This window comes from Ursus americanus, chromosome 21 (assembly GCF_024610735.1).
Source record: "Ursus americanus isolate L20-20 chromosome 21, mUrsAme1.1.p, whole genome shotgun sequence".
NCBI lineage: Eukaryota > Metazoa > Chordata > Mammalia > Carnivora > Ursidae > Ursus > Ursus americanus.
This window is the reverse complement of record NC_142147.1, coordinates 26,391,754-26,412,008: the sequence shown is the minus strand read 5'-3', so window position 1 is coordinate 26,412,008 and position 20,255 is coordinate 26,391,754. Positions and strand designations below refer to the sequence as shown.

The window sequence follows — 20,255 nt, the reverse complement described above, 5'->3', positions numbered from 1 at the left end:
TGATTGGTTGCAACGAGACTCGGAAGTCTCTCTGATCAGAGTTCCAGAGGAGGACACTCTAGCCTTGAGTGCTTTCGGTCCCGCCCTTGGAGCGAGGAACCGGCTTTTTCCGGGCTGCACTCGATGGTATCTTTGGATGGATAGAGGGGATCGCCCAAGGTATTATGGGACAATAATGGCCGCGTTCAAGGTTTGGTACTGGATCTCTAAGGCCGTCTGAGTGAGGGGTGGTGGTGCCGGAGCCCCAAAATCAGGGACAGAAGGTCCTGAGAGTCGGGCTTGGTGAGGTGAGTGTCCCTGCTTCCTTCCTGACCTGCCCTTCCACAATCATGGCAGCTCCAAGCGGCGGATATCGGTCCTTCGCTCAGGTTCCTGCCCGGGTTTGCAAAGTCTTGTCCGTGCCACTCAACTTGCCTTTTTCACCTTAGAGATGCTGCGCTGGTCAGGCCTGGCCCATCCTTTCTCCTTGATCTGGTCAGATCCTGCTGCCTGGCGCGGCCTCACGGAGGTGCAGGGATGCTGTCCAGGGGTCACCCTGCACCCTTCCTTAGGTTTCTGCATTAGCCCCCTCCCAGGCAGAGGCCGAGCACAAGTAGGGATCCCCTCTCTCCCTTTTTTCTGTCATAGTGGTGTCTTTACTAGGTGATCTCCGCTACTAAAGGGCGAGGATTTTTATTTTGTTCTCTGTTCCATTCCTATTACCCAGAACAGCAGCCGGCTCATAGAAGGCAGTCAATGAAAAATTGTTGAATGAGTAAATCTAATTTTTATAAATTGTTGGGTTTTTTGTGTGTGTCTCCTCTGTGGCTTCTTTGTCTTTTATCATTATCCAGAATCCAGTCCTTTAACTCCTTATTTATAATCAGAGCTAATTAAGTATTGTCGGATGCCTTGTCCTGGGCTGTTGCTGTGTTCCTTTGCTGTCTCTAGAAATGTTTGGCTTCCCGTTCTCCATTCATCAGTTTAAATTCATTCATCCATTTAGTCATCAAACGTTTATTTTGCCTGGGTACAGCAACAGCAAAGCAGACAAGTTTCTCTTTTTCCTATTATGGGAGTATATTTTCTAGTTCAGACTACTGCTGAGCAGAACATGTTTACCTTCTTATTTAGATTTCCTCACATGCACACAGATGTCACCAATATGTAGCTCTCCGTTTTCTCTTATGCCTGATGGCATTTTTTCAAAATGCAACTCTTGTATCTATGTTCATATTATGTGTCCAGTATGTTTGGCATTATTTCTCTATAGAGCCATGCATGTTAATTAGAGCTGGGCAAAACATTCTGGATTCCAGTGGTACCCAACACCTTGACAGTGCCTTTGCTTCACTGACTTGCTGAAAGAATTATCCAAGCACACAGAAATCAGTGTATGTTTATAAGTGGATGGTGTGTAATGGGAGGTAAAGAGGAATTTGTTACAAGTTGAGTGTCGGGAAATCTTACAATCACCCTAATACTTTTCGGGAACACCATTTCCTAACCTAATGTTTCTCATCAGTATTTTTGGTGAACATGAATTGTTATTAAACAGATTTCAACTGCAGTGAGGTAATTTTTTTCTACAAAACACAACTGGTCCCCAAAAAGCCATTAACGTATGGATCACATGGATGGTAGCCTTATACCCCAGTGTGGCCTCTACTGTATCTGTAGTTTAAAGGGAGAGAGAGTTAGAAGAACTCAAGTAGAAAATGTTGAGCCCCTATTGGTATATGGGAGCACAGCAAATAAAATAATGTAACACCTTTACGTAACATTGTATGCTTACAGAGAGTTTTCACAAGCACTCTAGTGTTTGATTCTCACAATAACTCCATGGATTAGATAAAGCAAAAAGTATTTCTGTTTAAAAATCAGTATTTCTGATATAGAAATTATGCCTAACCATATATTATCTGCTTACAATCATACAAGTAGAAAATGTCAAAAGCTTGCATTCTAATTGAGGATTCTGACTTAAAATCTAGTGGTGTTTCCCCTCCAGTCCCTTTCTAGATGCTATGATGTTCTAGCAGGTGTCCCTTAGTGAGGTCTATTCTTGCGTGGATGATACCCTCTTGGATCCTGGTGTTTGGTGTGTGTGTGTATGTGTGTGTGTGTCTATTTCTGATGTGTGTTGGGGTGGAAGTCGGAGGATCTTTTGAGATTGTCAGTAACTTAATGGAAAGGTCTTGGCAAGAGGTAGCTAAACAAAGCCTGGTCTTGATGGGGAGGTTAGCCCCCTGAATATACTTCTAACTACAGTTATCCTGGGTTATAGCAGTACATCTTACATCCAGTACAAAATGGGTTGTCTTCCTTCCACAGACATTCCAGAGCCTGTCATGGAGGACACCAGCGAGGATGCCTCGATCCATCGATTGGAAGGCACTGATCTGGACTCTCAGGTTGGCGGTCTTATTTGCAAGACCAAAAGTGCAGCCAGTGAGCAGCATGTTTTCAAGGCCCCTGCCCCCCGCCCTTCATTGCTGGGACTGGACTTGTTAGCTTCCCTGAAACGAAGGGAGCGAGAGGAGAAGGATGATGGGGAGGACAAGAAGAAGTCCAGAATCTCTTCCTACAAGGACTGGGAGGAGAGCAAGGATGACCAGAGGGATGCTGAGGAGGAGGGCAGTGACCAAGCTGGCCGACATAGCCGAAAAGACAGGTAAAGGCTCTAGGATGGGTTGACCCAAAGGGAACGAGAATGGAGACCAGAAAATAACGTCTCATGTTTATGTCTGTTTTCTTCTTGGACATGTAGACCTTTATGATTTTATTATGATTCTGTAATATTGAAGGTAGATAGGAATTGGTGTTTTCTTCAGATTTGTGGGGAACATTCAAAGGCAGCTAAAGAAGAGAGGATGGGGATTAGAAGTGCTTTGGGTTGTTGCTGTAAGTAAGCCTGCAGGGAGATAAAGTGGAAAAGGACAGGTCAGCCAGCCAGAGGTCTGGGGGCAAGGTTTTTCTCCTATGGAAGGGCCTTTTACCAGTTGCCCTCCCTGTTTCAGACATTATCGATCTGCTCGGGTAGAGACTCCATCCCATCCTGGTGGTGTGAGTGAAGAGTTTTGGGAACGCAGTCGGCAGAGAGAGCGGGAGCGGCGGGAACATGGTGTCTATGCCTCGTCCAAAGAAGAAAAGGATCGGAAGAAAGAGAGATCACGGGATCGAGACTGTGACCGCAAGAGAGACAGAGGTAACTGGTCGGCATAGTTCCTATGGCTTGTTAAACATTTGAATTAACATGTCAGCCTCTTTCCTGTTGCAGGAGTTTTTCTAATGCCCAATAATTAGGGAGCCCTGTTGGCTTTGATTTTGTCAGGATTGGTAATAGCAGGCAGTTTAAGAACTGTTACTTGCAACAAAGCTGCTTTGCTTGAGTGTGTGGTCCTCATTTTATCACCACAATTGGTGGTAAAGTTGATAATGGGTAATACATCTAAGAAATCAGAATTTATAACAGTGTTGGTGATAGAGAAAGGACAGTGCTGTGGAGCAAAGCTACACATAAAAGCCAAAGCTGACTTTGCTCAGTATTGTTTTAAGTTTTATAGCTTATAGACTTGTAACTCTTAAGCATCTATTCACTGTAGACTTGTAACTATTGTTTTTTGAATTCTTGCAGGAAAATAACTGTTACTGTGAGTTTGAAACTTTCTAGCCAGTTACTATTTTTTCCCCTTGAAAGAATGGGGATATGTGAGTTTCAGGAGCCCATGGATCGCATTAGAGCAGTGCAGGTTGCACCTGTGAGTGAGTGGGAAGGCCTGTCCTTTCTCTAGGGTGAAGACGGGTGGAAGTTAGGATGGGACACATATATCCTAAGCTCTGTGTGTGGCTCTTGACAGATGAGCGGGATAGAAGCAGACACAGCAGTAGATCTGAGCGAGATGGAGGCTCAGAGCGCAGCAGAAGAAATGAACCGGAGAGCCCGAGACACCGACCTAAAGGTAGACTGAGCTGTCGCTTGTGGTGATTTGTGAGGGGTTGAGTGTAAAAGGCGGGGTAAGCGACTCCCGTCCTCAGTTGATTTGCTGTGGACAGAGTCAGAATTGCTGATTCTGCTATGAACTTCTTGGACTACTTGGTTCTGAGTCAGGTGGGGGGGCCCTGGCCTTGTCGAGATGCATCTGCTCCTTTAAGCTGATAGGCTGGTTGGCTGAATGGCCAGTTTGCCAAATGGCAGGAAAGAATAGGGAGCTGGGGAAGAGGATTTATTACAAATAATTATTTTTATCCAGGAGGAGTATGTTTGCTGAGAGAACTTGGCTGTTCCTTCAAATGTTGTAAATACACTTAAAAAAAAAAAAGAAAAATGTTATAAACCCATGAAAACTGGACCATTAAAATCCAGGTATCTTTAAAAACTGTCCTAACCATCTTACCTGTTACAAATAGATACGAAGTTTATATGTCGGAAAAGAAAGAAATTTGGGGAATTGACTTTTGGTTGATAGCTCTAGATGTTTCTGGTGGTTGTGTTTTTTGTGGCCCCAGATGCTGCTACTCCTTCAAGGTCTACCTGGGAGGAAGAGGACAGTGGCTATGGCTCCTCCAGGCGCTCGCAGTGGGAATCGCCCTCCCCGACACCCTCCTATCGGGATTCTGAGCGGAGCCACCGACAGTCCAGTCGCGATCGGGATAGGTGATGTTCTGGGCAGGGCAGCCTGGTTTCCCTGGGTGGGTGGCAAAGGGTGGACGTGAGGAGGGATCTGGGGATCTGGGCGGGGCGAGCAGATGGCAGCTGGGGAACATGTCTCGGCTTAGTGACTGCTAAGTGATGCTGGCTATACTGTTGCCCAGGTCTGTGAGGAGCAGGTATTCAGATGACACACCTCTGCCAACCCCATCCTACAAATACAACGAGTGGGCCGATTACAGAAGACACCTGGGGTCCACGCCCCGTCTGTCCAGGGGCCGAGGTAAGGCAGGGAGGGAGGAAGAGACAGGAAAGTAGGATGGCTCGTCCTGGTGGGCCGAGCAAAGCAGTGCAGCTCTACAGGGATGGTGGCCCTAGGGGATGAGCTAGGGTCATTGGGACTGACCTGCTACGTGTTCTCCTTCAGGAAGACGCGAGGATGGTGAAGAGGGAATTTCGTTTGACACAGAAGAGGAACGACAGCAATGGGAGGATGACCAGAGGGTAAAAGCTGGACGTCTCTGAGGGACTGAACGAGGGGTGGTGGCCCTCTGTAGGCGAGTGGGCCATGAGTGACGCTCCAGCGGAGCTAGACTTTGATGATGGAGGTTAACACGGGGCAGTCTCGGGAGCGGAGTCCTATTCAGTCCCGAAGCCCTGGAATCTGTTTACAGAGGCACAGGCTCCCAGGGAAACTTCTCACCGGATGCAGGGCCGACCTAACTTTCTAGTTAAGTGCTGGTGCCACCGTGTGGTAAATGTAAGATGTGCCGTCACTAGTCAGTCCTCGTAGTTCTCATCTAGGTGGCTCATCTTCCAGCAGGGCAGCCCTTCCCCGGCCCCGTCTGCACACCAGTGACTTCTTCCCAGACCTCTCCTCTCTGGCCTTGTCTTTCACGTAAACGCCATCTGTCCCTCGTTCTCATTGCTTTGCCCCCTGTGCTACAGCAAGCAGACCGGGATTGGTACATGATGGATGAGGGATACGATGAATTCCACAATCCCCTGGCCTACTCCTCGGAGGATTACGTGAGAAGGCGGGAGCAGCACCTGCATAAACAGAAGCAGAAGCGCATTTCGGCTCAGCGGAGGCAGATCAATGAGGTGGGCTGCCCACAGTCATTGGAGCTGACTCAGCTGGAGTCGGGGGCACGTGGTGGCAGCACAACTCGCCTCCCTGTTGCTGGTGTACCGCGTGTCGCTGTACCTCTGGAGGCAGAGGAGGGGTGGGCGTGGAACTTTTCCGCAGCTTAAGATAAACTCCCAATTTCTAACTTCTTTCTTCTGCAGTCCTTCCTCCAGGGCGGCTGTGGATGGGAACTGATAGGGTGGGTCCTGGCACTGTGTTCTTTGTGTCTCAGTGGGGCTGGGGACACTTGCCATGTGTCTGTCTGTATAAAGGTTCTGACTTAGATATAAAGGGCTGCTTCTTGGAAAAAATACTGTCTGTGATTTGGGATTAGCGACTCTGCTTTCTAAGGAGCTGCAGGGTACAGAGGCCCGGGACACCTCTGTGGCGTCCCCAGGCCCTTGGTCAGGACTCGATGGATGGACTTGCCCGGTGACCTTTCAGGATGCCTTTTGGTTGCAGTCTGAGCATGGTCTCCCTTTGTGTCATCGCAGGATAATGAGCGCTGGGAGACCAACCGCATGCTCACCAGTGGGGTGGTCCATCGGCTGGAGGTAGACGAGGACTTCGAGGAGGACAGCGCGGCCAAGGTGCATCTGATGGTGCATAACCTGGTTCCTCCCTTTCTTGATGGGCGCATCGTCTTCACCAAGCAGGTGAGGCTCCTGGGGCCCGAGAGGAGCCAGCTCAGATAGAACTAAAGTGAAAAAAGAAAGAGGGGGGAGAAAGGCCCCAGCCTGATAGGGTAGCAGTCTGTTCCGTTTACTGGGGCTGCTATGAAGTGGACCTTCCTGTTGAGTTCAACCATTAGTGGGGAACTTCTCTTCTTCCTCAACCTTCCGCAGCCAGAGCCTGTGATTCCAGTCAAGGATGCCACTTCTGACCTGGCCATTATTGCTCGGAAGGGCAGTCAAACAGTGCGGAAGCACAGGGAGCAGAAGGAACGCAAAAAGGTTGGTTTCATGTCATTTGGGGCTGGGGAGTCTCTGTTGTGAGTTTTTTGTTCTGTTTTGTTTTTGGTCTTTCTCTTTTCTTTTTAGAAATTGTATTAGATCTCACAGGTAGGGTTCCTGTTGGAAGTTCAAGAACACTCACAGAGCAAGAAAGAGCTGTTGGAGGAGGGGATTGTGTTCCTCCCCCGGGGCTTTACTGAAGACAACCGCAGGACCTGAGGCTTGGGGAGCTTGAGGTTGAAATGGGGAAGCAGGCTCAGTGCCACTGCTGCCTTGTGAAATTTACCACCTGCTGGATGAAGCGTCTTGTCAAGTGGGATTGATTTTCCATTGACCACAGTGTGTTACACAATGGAGCCAACTTATGTTTTGTATTTTTTTCAGGCTCAACACAAACACTGGGAGCTGGCTGGAACCAAGCTAGGCGATATCATGGGTGTCAAAAAAGAGGAAGAGCCAGATAAAGTTCTGACAGAAGATGGTAAAGTGGACTATAGGTAGGAGTCTTGGTTAGCAATGGGCTGTCTCCAAAGACTGGGGCACTCAAGGACACTTGCTGGGGAACAGTAGAATTTCTGGTTCGTGAATAGGAAAATTGTGTCTTCTGGTCCCTTCTGGTCCCTTCCTGCTGGTCTTTCTCTCCTGCCATCTTTAGCTTTTCCTGAGTATTATTCCTACTGCCACCACCGCTACTGTTGTAGGCGCGACCCCTGCCTGCTGGCCTTAGTCTCGCACATGCTCTCTCCCTGCAGTCTCACGACAGTCCCATGGGGTAGGTGCTGTCCTTCCCATGTTCTGTGTGCGGAGGATGAGGCCCAGGGAGGTTAAGTAACTGGATTGAGGTCACCCAGCTAATAAGTGGTGGAGTGATGATGAGACCCAGACAGTGTCGCTTCGGAGCCCAGTACCTTAGCCACTCTGTTTAAGTGCATTTCAGATGTTCAGTATTGGAAGGTGGGCTTTGCTCCCTTAGGTTTCAGTTTAATGGAAGGAGGAACTACTTTTAACGGTGGTTCGAAAATAGAAAGGATTGTCTTATCAGAGGGTGATATCCCTGTTCATGGAGGTATTTAAGCAGGTGGTAGCTAGCTGCTTTTTGGGGTTCCCACCTTGGGTAGGTGGCTGGACTCAAACATCTCTCGTGAGTCTCATCCTCTGAACATTCTGAAGTCTTGCTGAACTGGCATCCGAGTGAAGAGTCTCTGTACCTGTGAGAAATGACCCAAATGAGAAGTGGGTACTCCCGATCAGCCCTTGTTAGCTTGTAGTTAACCTAACCCTCCGGCATTGGTTGTTGGCTGTCCCGGGGTGACGGTGAGGAGCATCTCAGGTTACCTGGCTGCTCTGGGGTCTCAGAGATTTCTGTGTGTCTTGTTGAGGTAGTTCTCGTTCTTGGGTGTCGGAAGAAGGGCAGGAACCCAGTCAGGAAGAACAATGTGGGAAATTGTGCAGGGTGCTTAGGCTGCTGTGTGTTCTCAGGACAGAGCAGAAGTTTGCAGATCACATGAAGAAAAAGAGCGAAGCCAGCAGCGAATTTGCCAAAAAGAAGTCCATTCTGGAGCAGCGGCAGTACCTGCCCATCTTTGCTGTGCAGCAAGAACTACTGACTATCATCAGGTAATTCCTGCCCAGGGCCTGGGTGGGCCGTTGTTGAATCAGGTGTCCCCTTTGTCCCTCGTGTTTACTCGCTAGCTCTTTTGCTTTGGGGCATTGCATCTGATGGAGCAGACAAAGAATTCTTTCTTAATGTGACATGGGTGCCCTGGGCTACTTGCATGAAGCAGGCAGGACAGCACTGTTTTGTTATAGTTCACTTGTTTAACCCCCACTGTCTTCTAGACTTTCTAGGAAGTGTCTTGGTTCTGGGCTGTTTTCCCAGGGAAATCCACCTTTCTAAGCAGGCGTGCTCCTTGCATAGCCAGATGTGGGCATAGGAGGTGGCCCCATCTTTTCGGAGGCTCCCAGGTGGCCTTCCACTCAGCCCGATGGGCCCTTCGTCTTGTCTCCCTTGTAGAGATAACAGCATTGTGATCGTGGTTGGAGAGACAGGAAGTGGTAAGACCACTCAGCTGACACAGTACTTGCATGAAGACGGTTACACGGACTACGGGATGATCGGGTGCACCCAGCCTCGGCGTGTGGCTGCCATGTCTGTGGCCAAGAGAGTCAGTGAAGAAATGGGGGGAAACCTTGGTGAGGAGGTGAGTGGATGTGAGGGCTGAGCTGTGTGGCTTCCATCTGTCTGAGCTGATCTGCTAAGGCCTGGACCCAGCATGGGGTGTGCCAGCAGCGAGCTAGGGCCCAGGGCTTCTCCTGAGCCCTTTCTCTCTGACTTTCAGGTGGGTTATGCGATCCGCTTCGAAGACTGCACGTCAGAAAACACCTTGATCAAATACATGACGGACGGGATCCTGCTCCGGGAGTCGCTCCGGGAAGCGGACTTGGATCACTACAGTGCCATCATCATGGATGAGGCCCACGAGCGCTCCCTCAACACGGATGTGCTCTTTGGGCTGCTCCGGGAGGTGAGGGCTGTAGGGTACAGTCTGTGTCCCCAGGGCTTTGAGCAGCGCGCTGTTGGTAGTTAGTGACCCAGGTGCTCCCTGGGCTAGGCTCTTGCCTAGGGAGGATGACGGGTCTCTGACAGGCCAGAGCGTTCCCTGAGGCCTCCAGGTTGAGACCCGGTGTTGTAGTTTACTCTGTTCTTGCTCAGCGTAGTGACTTGTGGTTCTCTTGTCTGTGGCTCCCTGGCTTCAGTCTTCAGGATTCTTAAGAGTCTAATGTGCCAGTGCGTCAGCTTCGGTCTCCGTTTCATTTGGGAGTAATGTTGATGAGACTGGGCAGCAGGTGCCAAGGGTTCCAAATCTCTGGGGAAGCCTCAGACTGACCTCTTCTCTTAGGTGGTGGCTCGGCGCTCAGACCTGAAGCTCATTGTCACGTCAGCCACTATGGATGCAGAGAAATTTGCTGCCTTTTTTGGGAATGTTCCCATCTTCCACATTCCTGGTCGTACTTTTCCTGTTGACATTCTCTTCAGCAAGGTACCAAGGCCTCCTTTTTTGAACTGATCCTGACCTCTGATGGGAACCCAGCTGGAGGGCGTGGGTTAGGGTACTGAGCTGGGAAGAGTCTTGTGGGTACCATGGGGTAGATGGGGCAACCTGCAGCTAGCTCTAGGGCTCGGAGATAAAGGGCTGTACTCTGGGGGAGGTTTAGTTTTATTAGAGGAGAAGTGCAGGGCCCAGGGAGGGCAGGCAGGCCCATCTGTAGCCCTGGACGTCCACCCCCTCAGCCCCACACCAGTGACTAGCCACTGGTTCCCATAGGGGTGCCGGCCTGCATTTCCCTTGATAACTTCCCTCTGACTGTGTCCCTGGCTGGTGTTGCAGACCCCACAGGAGGACTACGTGGAGGCTGCAGTGAAGCAGTCCTTACAGGTGCACCTGTCAGGGGCCCCTGGGGACATCCTCATCTTCATGCCTGGACAAGAGGACATTGAGGTGTGTGCCTTGGTCATGACTGATGAACGGGTAGTGTCGTGCTTGTGAGGGGCTCTGGCAGCTCATGGCTCCTCTCTCTGCCCTCAGGTGACCTCAGACCAGATTGTGGAACATCTGGAGGAACTGGAAAATGCACCTGCTTTGGCCGTGTTGCCCATCTACTCCCAGCTGCCGTCTGACCTCCAGGCTAAAATCTTCCAGAAGGTGCGACAGCAAGAAAGTCTGTCCTGGGTCCCCACCTTTGGGTCTCCTTGGATTCTTCCCAGGAGGACGAGAGAGAGGGTGTTACTTTTCTGTTGGGGGAGGGGGTTGTGCTCTTTCCCCTGTGGAGTCTGTCCTACCTGCGGGCCTACAGCCTGCCCTCCCTGTATGTCCTGCCCGGCTCTAGGCTCCGGATGGCGTTCGGAAGTGTATCGTTGCCACCAACATTGCTGAGACGTCTCTGACTGTCGATGGCATCATGTTTGTTATTGACTCTGGTTATTGCAAATTAAAGGTAAGGGGAGACACGGGCACTGGGGCCGTGGGCCATCACCCACAGTAGGTCAGCAGGTGGGAGGGCAGGCCCCGGGTCCTCAGCGCATGAAGTAGGGATAGACTCCGAAGTGCTGGTGCTATTTCAGAGGCTAACATTTGAGTGCTGATTTTGCCATGCACTTGACTGATTCAGTCTTTGTGATAATACCACAAAGTAGACGATTTAATAACTCAATAAAGATCACAGAGCTGATATATGTGGGGGAGATTGCTTACGGTTCCTGGTCGCCTGAATTGCTAGAACACTGTGCTCTGTGATGTGTAGCAGCCTAGGCTGGTCTGTGTTTGTCTCAGGGCTGCCTCCCTTTGCCCCTTGCTCTCTCCTTCATCAGCTCTTTACTGTCCCCTCCAAGGTCTTCAACCCCAGGATTGGCATGGATGCTCTACAGATCTACCCCATCAGCCAGGCCAATGCCAACCAGAGGTCGGGGCGTGCTGGCAGGACGGGCCCAGGTCAGTGTTTCAGGTAGGAGCCCTGTGCTAGCCTGCTTTCTGGGGCAGTACCAGGATGGCGGACTGTGGAGCTGGGCGGTGGGCACTGGACTGTGAGCCCGCACAAGGATGCTGGCCCCAGGATCCCTGAGGCTGGGCACTGGTGGCAGCACTGGCACGTGTTGGTCTTCTCGCCATCTGCTGCTGAGCAGAAGCAGCAGCCTTTCCAGGCAGCTGTGGTCTGAGCGCCTTTGGGCTTCAGGCAGCCTGGTGCGGTAGGCCCCCGCGCTGGAGCACAGCACACTTCCCTTCAGGGTGCAGGGGACAGTTGAGGCAGCGTAGCTCCTCCACCTTGGCCTGCTGGAGATTCAGGAGGGCCCGGTGTTGTCCCCGGCAGGCTCTACACGCAGAGTGCCTACAAGAATGAGCTCCTGACCACCACGGTGCCGGAGATCCAGAGGACCAACCTGGCCAACGTGGTGCTGCTGCTCAAGTCCCTCGGCGTGCAGGACCTGCTGCAGTTCCACTTCATGGACCCGCCGCCCGAGGACAACATGCTTAACTCCATGTACCAGCTCTGGATCCTCGGCGCCCTGGACAACACCGGTGCGCGGGCCCGGCGGCCGGGGAAGACGTGGGCTTCTCTCTCTGTTGGCGTCACCGCGTCCCCTCAATATCTGCACTTGCTCCTCTCCCAGGTGGTCTGACCTCGACGGGGCGGCTCATGGTGGAGTTCCCGCTGGACCCGGCACTGTCCAAGATGCTGATTGTGTCCTGTGACATGGGCTGCAGCTCGGAGATCCTGCTCATCGTGTCCATGCTCTCCGTGCCGGCCATCTTCTACAGGCCCAAGGTGGGGGCACGTCGGCCCATGCTTCTCCTACCCCAGTGGCCGCCGCGCAGGTTACGGGAGCTTGAGGGACTGGAGGGGACTGGTTTCTTTCTGTATCATTAACATGGGGTGGAGGGACAGGAGTCCCAAGTTTCCAAAGAATAATCTTGCTGTTTTCTGGTAAGCAGGTTGGGGTGAGGGAAAGCATGGGCTAGATCAGGGGTTCTCAGAGAGTGATTTGGAAATTGGCAAGAGCATTTTTTATCTTCTGATAACAGTTGTGCCTGAGCCCTCATGTTTTAGAGTAAATATTTTGTTGAAAGCTACGTAATTTCCCTGTGTTGTCAGGATAACATATCGACGTGTTTGAAGTTGTGTGTGCAGCTAGGGGCAGGGTCTTCTCAGCGGGCCTGGACTCCCTGTACTCGGAGTGAAGGTCCTTTTTCCTTCCTAGGGCCGAGAGGAAGAGAGTGATCAGATCCGGGAGAAGTTTGCTGTCCCCGAGAGTGATCATTTGACCTACCTGAATGTCTATCTGCAGTGGAAGAATAATAACTACTCCACCATCTGGTGTAATGATCATTTTATCCACGCCAAGGCCATGAGAAAGGTAGGGGCAGTAGCCCGGATGAGCAGGATGTTGGGGTGAGGGGTGGTAGGGAGGAAGAGGGGGGCTCCATCCTTCTCTGCTCCGTGTCCTGCTCTAGGTCCGGGAGGTGCGGGCTCAGCTCAAGGACATCATGGTGCAGCAGCGGATGAGCCTGGCCTCGTGTGGCACTGACTGGGACATTGTCAGGAAGTGTATCTGTGCCGCCTATTTCCACCAGGCAGCCAAGCTCAAGGTGAGCCCGGAGGAGCCCTTTCCTGGCCTGGTAATTGTTCCAGGGCAAAGGTCTTTCTCATTGTCCAGTCCTGCAGATCTGGGCTTTCCCCACCAAGGCCTTTGTCAAGACAAGGGATCGAGTGGCTGCCCACGTGGGGCCGCAATTTTTTGATGTGGCTACCTGTTATGTCTCTTCCCTAGGGAATTGGGGAGTATGTGAATATCCGGACAGGGATGCCCTGCCACTTGCACCCCACCAGCTCCCTCTTTGGAATGGGCTACACCCCAGACTACATAGTGTATCACGAGCTGGTCATGACTACCAAGGTGAGTCTTTTCCGACAGAGCTGGTGTGATGTAGGATACCTGGCTGGGCCAGGCCTTTGTAACCCTTCATTGCCTTCCAGTATGAGTTTTGAGCTCGGGAGACTTGAGGCCACATGTGTTGCTTTGAGGGGAGTAGAGAGATTGGTTTTCAGTTGGGTTTGGGGGAAACTTATGTAGAGTTAACCTTTAGATGACAGTGGCCTCAGCGATCCCAGCGGGATTGTTTCCTGCTTCCTGCCTGCGATAATCAACCCCTCTTGGTGTCATTAGATGGGCCTTCTGAGGGGCTAGGCCTTTCCTCTTGGATACTAGGGGGCATGTTTTCGAGCATGGAGGAATTTGAATGGGAGAAAGGATTAAAATTCCAATGTCTGGGGCTTGTGTCTGTCTTTTTCAGCCTCAGTGGGCTGGGGGTCAGGCCTTTCCCACATAGGTCCTAACTGTGGACTTGTATGGGAAGGACAGCCCAAAGCATTGGCTCTTCTGTGACCACCACTTTGTGATCCTTCTGCCTGCAGGAGTACATGCAGTGTGTGACCGCAGTGGATGGAGAGTGGCTGGCGGAGCTCGGCCCCATGTTCTACAGCGTGAAACAGGCAGGAAAGTCTCGGCAGGTAAGGATCCCACGCTTTCCATGGAGGTTCTCCTTGTGTGTGGGATCCATTTTCCCCTCACCCTAGTATTGAAGAAATGTCATCATCTCACCCCTACTCTCCTTACTTCTCTCTCAAACACAAAAACTGTGATCGGGCCAGGTTGGTCTGTTAGATTTCCACTATCTGCTCCAGTTGCTTGGTCTGCCCAGCATTCTTTTTTTTTTTTTTTTTTTTTTTTTAAGATTTTATTTACTTGGGGCGCCTGGATGGCTCAATTGTTAAGCGTCTGCCTTCGGCTTGGGTCATGATCCCAGGGTTCTGGGATTGAGCTCTTCATTGGGCTCTCTGCTCCGCTGGGAGCCTGCTCTTCTTCTCCCACTCCCCCCTGCTTGTGTTCCCTCTCTTGCTGGCTATCTCTCTCTCTGTCAAATAAATAAAAATCTTTAAAAAAAAAAAAAGATTTTATTTACTTATTTAGAGAGAGAGAGGGGGAGAGAGAGAGAATTTCAAGCAGACTCCACTCTGAGCACGGAGCCTGATTCAGGACTTGATCCCACAATCCTGAGACCATGACCTGAGCTGAAATCAAGAGTTGGACATTTAAGCAATTGAGAGTCCTTTAAAAAAAAACCTTATTACTGAAAAGTCCACATATTCATAAAAGTGTAAAAAACAGTATAGGGAGCCATCATGAATTCATCACCTAATTTCCATAACGATCAACATTGGTCAGTCTGGTTTGGCTTGTTCCCACCCTCCTCCACACACCATTTTTTTTTTCTGGAAAAACTTTAAAGCATATTTCAGACACGTTATTTTGCCAATAAAAACTTGAATAAGCATCTCTAAAATGACTTAAACTTGTTTTCAAAATGTAACCTTTATGCCATTGTTGCTTAACAAAATTAATCCTTAATGTTATCTAAGTTTCCAGTCCTTATTCATATTTCTCCTTTTCTCCCAAAGATAACTTTTTATGATTGATCTGCTTGGATTAGGATCCAAACATTACAATTAGTTATTATGTTTGTTAAGTTTTTTATTCTAGAACATGCTCTGCCCCCATTCTTTATTATGGTATTGATTTATTGGAGAAACCGGGTCACTTGTAGAATGTTCCACATTCTGTATTTGGCCGATTGCTTTTTCATGATGGTGTTTAACTTGTGCCTCTATCCCATGTTATTTCTACAAAATAGCAATTAATCTTAAGGCCTGGTAGGATTCAGGTTTAGCTGTTTGGGGCAAAGGTGCATAAATGCATGTGGTGTTGTGAATGTCCTTTTCGATCCTGTCAGGAAACATGTAAGGTCTGGTGGTCCTACTCTTGAGGATGCTGGGACTGATCAGTGGTTCTGCCTGATCCCTCCAGCAGTTCTCTAGCTGCTGCTCCGTCTCCTCATGGTCTTACTGTCCATGGATGGCCACTGCTCGGAGCTATGATTCAGGGCTGCAGTGTTGGCAGGGCTCTTGCTTCTCCTCTTGTCAGTACTCTCCACACTGGGCCCGCACACGTCTTCCTTAAGTGTGTTCTTCCCAGCCAGGTGGTCATGTCTTCCCAGTTTCCTGTACCTCCTGGCATCACTGTGCGCTTGGTAAGAGAGTGAAAGTACTGACTGAGTTGAGTGGAGTGCTGAGACATGACAGGGTTAGGACTGAACTGTGTAGTGTCTGGCTTGAATCAATGAGGACAACAGGCTTCGGCCTCAAAAGACTAGGGAGCCTTGGTGTTGGGGCGGGAGCCATGTGGCCCCGGCTCTGAGAGCTGGCAGAGAACACAGCACCTGGCTTGCAGCAGGGAGAAGGGTGCAGACGAGGCCTCCTCACTGGTTGGTCCCCGGTATGTCTCTCTCTTTTCTAGGAGAACCGCCGACGGGCCAAAGAGGAAGCCTCTGCCATGGAGGAGGAGATGGCACTGGCTGAAGAGCAGCTGCGAGCCCGACGGCAGGAGCAGGAAAAGCGCAGCCCGTTGGGCAGTGTCAGGTGAGCTGGGATGGAGCCTGTCTGTGGGAGGCTCTGGAGGTGGAGCAGGCCCCGATGCAGGGTCGTGATCTAAGTGAAGTTGACTGTAGGGCCGAATGGCGACAGAGGTTGACCGGTCCCACATGGAGGCATGGGGGGAGTTCTAGACACTGTCACGGGTGGTGAAACATCTGCAGCTCCTGGTCACTGTCACGCACTGAGGCCTGCGGTGGGCTGGAGAAGTTACAGCTTCACTGACAAGCAAGGACTTGGAAGTCACGGTGGGGACAGCAGGGGAGCCTTGGAGCCTTGGGCTTCTGTGTCTCTGCTGGTGCCCGGAGTTAGGTCAGACTTCACAGGTGAAGCGCACGGTTCTCCACAAGACTGCCTACAAGTCAGACACCAGCTGCAAGCTGGGGGGTTGCCAAAGGCCACTCTCACTTCTGACCAATTCGCTATAAATTTGGGGATCCCTGTGGACTCCCCCATTCACTAATTTGCTAGAATAACTCACAGAACTCAGGAAAGTACTGTATTTATGATTACGGTTTTATTATAGCCAAAGGATACAAATCAGAACCAGGCCAAAGGAGAGACGCAGAGAGTGAGGTCTGTGATAGTTCCTCACACAAAGCTTCCGTTGTCCTCAGGGCCGCATTACCCTCCTGGCATATTGGTGTGTGATAGTATGCACGGAGCATTGCCAGCCAGGGAGGCTGCAGTGTCCAGAGCTTCAGTGTCCATGTTTATTGGGGTTTCATTCATGTGGATGAGGGGTTGAGTAAGCATCCATGTGATTGACTCACTTTCCAGTCTCCTTCTTTCCACAGAGGCTGGGCTGATACCATGAGGCTCAAAGGACAGCCCTCATCCTGAATCATTTCGTTAGGAGAAATTATCAGATGTGGTCTGAGGGCCCACCACGCGTAACAGAGACATTCAATTCCTTGGGAAATCCCAGGGGTTTAGACATTACCTCCCTGGACCTGGGGACAGGTGCATGGGAGGTTCAGTGGTAGAAATCTTGCCTACTAGGACCTGGGGACAAAGGCCGGCTAGATTCTTTATTAGACAGATGGAGGGGCAGCCTGGTGAGGTGGCTGGGAGGCTACCTCCATAGCTAACTTGGGAGGTAGATTTTTTAACAATTCCTTTCGTACCTCCTAACAGTCCTTGGTGGATATCGGAATGAGGTGATATTTTATTCTGTTCCCCATTACAAATGAGGAAGGCAGCGGGGGGGCGGTGGTGGAAATGTGCTGGGGGAGAAGACCCTCCAGTCCCAAAGCCTGCTCCCATACCAGTTAGAAACAGCAAGGCCTCAGGCGCCTCATTCTCCTGTGCTTCCTGGTTGGAGTGAGCAGCAGTGTGATTCCTCATCCCTCTTTTCTGTGTTTCCAGGTCTACAAAGATCTACACTCCAGGCCGGAAGGAGCAAGGGGAACCCATGACCCCTCGCCGCACGCCAGCCCGCTTTGGGCTCTGAGCTGAGGCTTTGCCTGCAGAGGATGCAGCTATGCCTTGAGTCCTGAGCCCCTGAGCCCCGTGGCTAGAGCACCCGGGGCCTGCCATAAAACCCTTTCATCTGCGCGCTTTCATCTGTGTACATCATGGCCCCTGGGGGAAGCTCCTGCAGGGGCCAGCTCTGCAACAGAGGGAGGAGTTCCTCAGTGCAGGCCCAGGGTTGCAGAGCAGCTGAGAGCTGCTGGGGCCAGGAGAGGGGGCCAGACCCATTGTATCCGAATAAACCATTCCTGGGAGCTTGGTGTATAAATGACTTGGCCGTGACTATGGTTTTTTAAATTCTGTGTAAAGCAGCAAAATAGAGCTAGAGGGAATTGTAATTTGGTTATAATTCAGGATTTGGAAATAAATTTATTGTTTGTAAAATGTTATTGCATTTCAGACTGTTCCTTTTTCCCTCACTGCCCTAAATCATGTAATAAGTAAGAAGATGGGCAGGACTTCGACTTGACTTTCCTTGGATGGATCCTTCTAAAACCTCAGGTTGCCTTATTTCTATTCTCCAGGTAGCACCTCTTGGAGGAGGGTTAGCAAGGTGGGACACTACTGGAAGGGAAGGATAATGGCTTGGGGCCTGAGGGTACCTTGCTCTTCCCAAAGCTGGTGGGCAGGGCAAGGCTGGCCAGTGGCCCAAGTGGGAAGTTGGTGGGCAGCCGTGTACCCTCTGCCCTTCCCCAGGGGTGGGTTGGCTGCGCTATTGCTCAGAATCGCAGAAGTTTCTGCTCCGCACGTGGAAGGGTGACGTATTGGCAAAAACAGTATAAAATATTTCTTACTGATTTGCACATAAAAGATGATCCTTGCTGGATCATCTAGTCTTTTATTAAGCAGCCCGTATCTGCTGAGGTGGCTTTTTGGGTATTTGGCCCTTTGCATCATCCGTGGCCCTTATTTTGTGATCCCCTGGGGTGGGGCTTCTGGCACGTGCTGGTTGCAAGGTTCTGTGTGGGGGCTGAATCACTGGCAGGCTTGGCCTGGGGCTCAGAAGCACCTTGATCCCAGGCCAGCAGTGCTAAGCTCCAGCCTCTTGGGTCATACTCTTCTATTCCCTTTCTCACTTTGTTCCTGGGATGTGAATTTAAAATTTAAGTGTTTTATGGATGAGTTTGGAAGCCTGGCTTCACCAGCCAGCACCAGCTACCACCTCTACTTCCATTCTTTTTACCTCTAACTGCCTTTATTGGGAATTCAGGTAGAAACTGACTTTTCATGGCTCTGGAGTGAAGACAGGGCTGCTGGCTGCTCATCTGGGAAGGCTTCTAATCTTGGCACCAGGTTGGAGGGCTAGCAGAACGTGTCTACCTGCTCTGTGGAAAGAAGTAAGCTGGGTATGTGATCTATTTACAGACTTGGGCTAGGGATGCAACAGAACAGGGCAAAAATTGAGGTTCCAGTGAATATAGCTTTGTCACTAACGAACAGGCTGTGACGTTGGTCATGAACTTACCTTCAAGTTCCCTAGGTCACAAAAATGAAGCCAGAGGTTAAGAAAACCATGGGTCAACCCCACCTTCTCATTTAAAAACAAGGAACACCTGGCAAGGACACCTGGCACATACAGGTGCCACAGGCTGTGTGTGGGGGTGCTCCCCACCCCCCAGAAGCGCTTCCTGAATGTTTTGGTGTTGGGACTTCTGCACAAGAGTCTGTCTGGACCTCTCTCTCTCATGTTTTCTTTAAATTATGGACGTTTTCCATTCAGATCCACCTTAAAGTTCCTTCCAGCTTTAATACTCTGATTCTTACCATTTCTTCCTCAGATAGTAACCAATTTCCACCCCCCTATAGATACAAAAGCATGTCTGTGACAATGGCCCTGAAGTGGGTTCTGGAGACTGGCTTTCAGGCTTCCTGATGTGAGGGAACAGTGAGGCCGCTGAGCCGGACGTCTTTCCGGGGCCCCTGTTGCTCTCAGTCACGTGCATCTCCCCTTAAATGCCTAGTTGATGGTAATGGTACTTTAGACACATGAAAGATGTCAGCAGTTGAGGGTCTCAGGCTGAGATGGGGGCTCATTCTAGGGACCCCAGAGCTTGCTTGCCAGGTCCTGTCTATGGCAGGAAGCTTCCTCCTCCACTGGGCTGTGTAGAGAAGGCTCAAAAGCCAAGAGCTTATGGGGCATCACGGTTGGTGCAGAGAGCTTCTCCTTCCCTTTTTTAGGGTGGCAGGTTGTGGTGGCTGATGTCTGCTCTGGGTTTCTTCAGCTCAGGGGAGGAAATTATACTCCAGGTGGGTAGAAGAGGATCTGCTGCAAAGGATTCTGTGGGCCCCAGGTATCAGAATCTGAGTGACATCTTCCCACTGGGTGGCTGAAGCACTTATTTTACTGACAATCCCCTTGGCTAAAGCCAGTCCTAGCTTCGTAACTCTTTCTTTCCTCTCTTTGGTTACTTCTTAGAGCAGTTTTAGGTGCATGGTAAAATTGAGCAGGAAGTACCAAGATTTCCCATTTACAAGCACAGCCTCCCCACTATCAACATCCCCCACCTGAGTGGTTCATTTGTCACACTCGATGAACCTACATTGACACCTGATCCCACAGACCCCATAGTTTACGTGAGGGTTCACTCTTGGTGTTATATATTCCACAGGTTTGGGAAACGTATAATGACATGAATCCATCATTAATCTATCATACAGAGACCATTTCTATTATTAGCTCTTCAAACTACTTTTTTAGAAACCCCTTTGGTTATTTCTTACAGAATTATAGTTAGCTTTCTTGCCCTTTCTCTTATCTTTAGAGAAATTACATTTCCCTAAATTCAACGCCTCTACCTCATCAGATCTCCCTGGCTAGGCTTGCAAGGCCAGATGGCTGGATGACATATCCTTTTTTTTCAGCTCTGCTGCCCCTTCGCTCCACGTAACTCACTACCTGCCGTGCTCTGGTGTAATCACCCCACAGGAAGTGAAAGATAACTTTGAAAAAACATGCAACATTCAAAGTATCCAGCTACTATTGTCTTTGGCTAACATACATGATGCATTTTCATAAATATAGAGACAG

General features: G+C 50.3%; 2 protein-coding genes across 3 annotated transcripts in view; one reads left to right on the top strand and one right to left on the bottom strand.

Moving 5' to 3' along the window:
• The first annotated feature begins 41 nt into the window (after positions 1-41).
• DHX38 (DEAH-box helicase 38) lies at positions 42-17,616 on the top strand. 2 transcript variants are annotated; one of them, XM_087870559.1, is made up of 27 exons: positions 42-287; positions 2,314-2,393; positions 3,000-3,187; positions 3,840-3,941; positions 4,489-4,636; positions 4,795-4,913; positions 5,058-5,134; positions 5,579-5,734; positions 6,254-6,415; positions 6,605-6,712; positions 7,097-7,209; positions 8,192-8,329; positions 8,727-8,913; positions 9,052-9,237; positions 9,613-9,753; positions 10,102-10,212; positions 10,300-10,416; positions 10,601-10,708; positions 11,103-11,215; positions 11,579-11,787; positions 11,880-12,034; positions 12,468-12,623; positions 12,721-12,855; positions 13,038-13,163; positions 13,682-13,777; positions 15,621-15,742; positions 17,123-17,616. In XM_087870559.1, exons 2-27 carry the CDS (start codon positions 2,350-2,352, stop codon positions 17,205-17,207), a joined length of 3,402 nt encoding a protein of 1,133 aa, XP_087726685.1. In that variant the 5' UTR covers positions 42-287; positions 2,314-2,349; the 3' UTR covers positions 17,208-17,616. The 2 variants fall into 2 exon arrangements, with proteins under 2 accessions (XP_087726685.1, XP_045666235.2); XM_045810279.2 differs by having other exon boundaries at positions 2,314-2,653.
• Positions 17,271-20,255, bottom strand: part of PMFBP1 (polyamine modulated factor 1 binding protein 1) — a 47,338-nt gene continuing 44,353 nt past the window's right edge. Inside the window, exons 20-21 of the mRNA XM_045810296.2 lie at positions 18,693-18,703; positions 17,271-17,426 (exon numbers count right to left, since the gene is read on the bottom strand). Coding sequence (XP_045666252.2) covers positions 17,271-17,426; positions 18,693-18,703 — 167 coding nt within the window. The remainder of the gene's footprint in view (positions 17,427-18,692; positions 18,704-20,255) is intronic.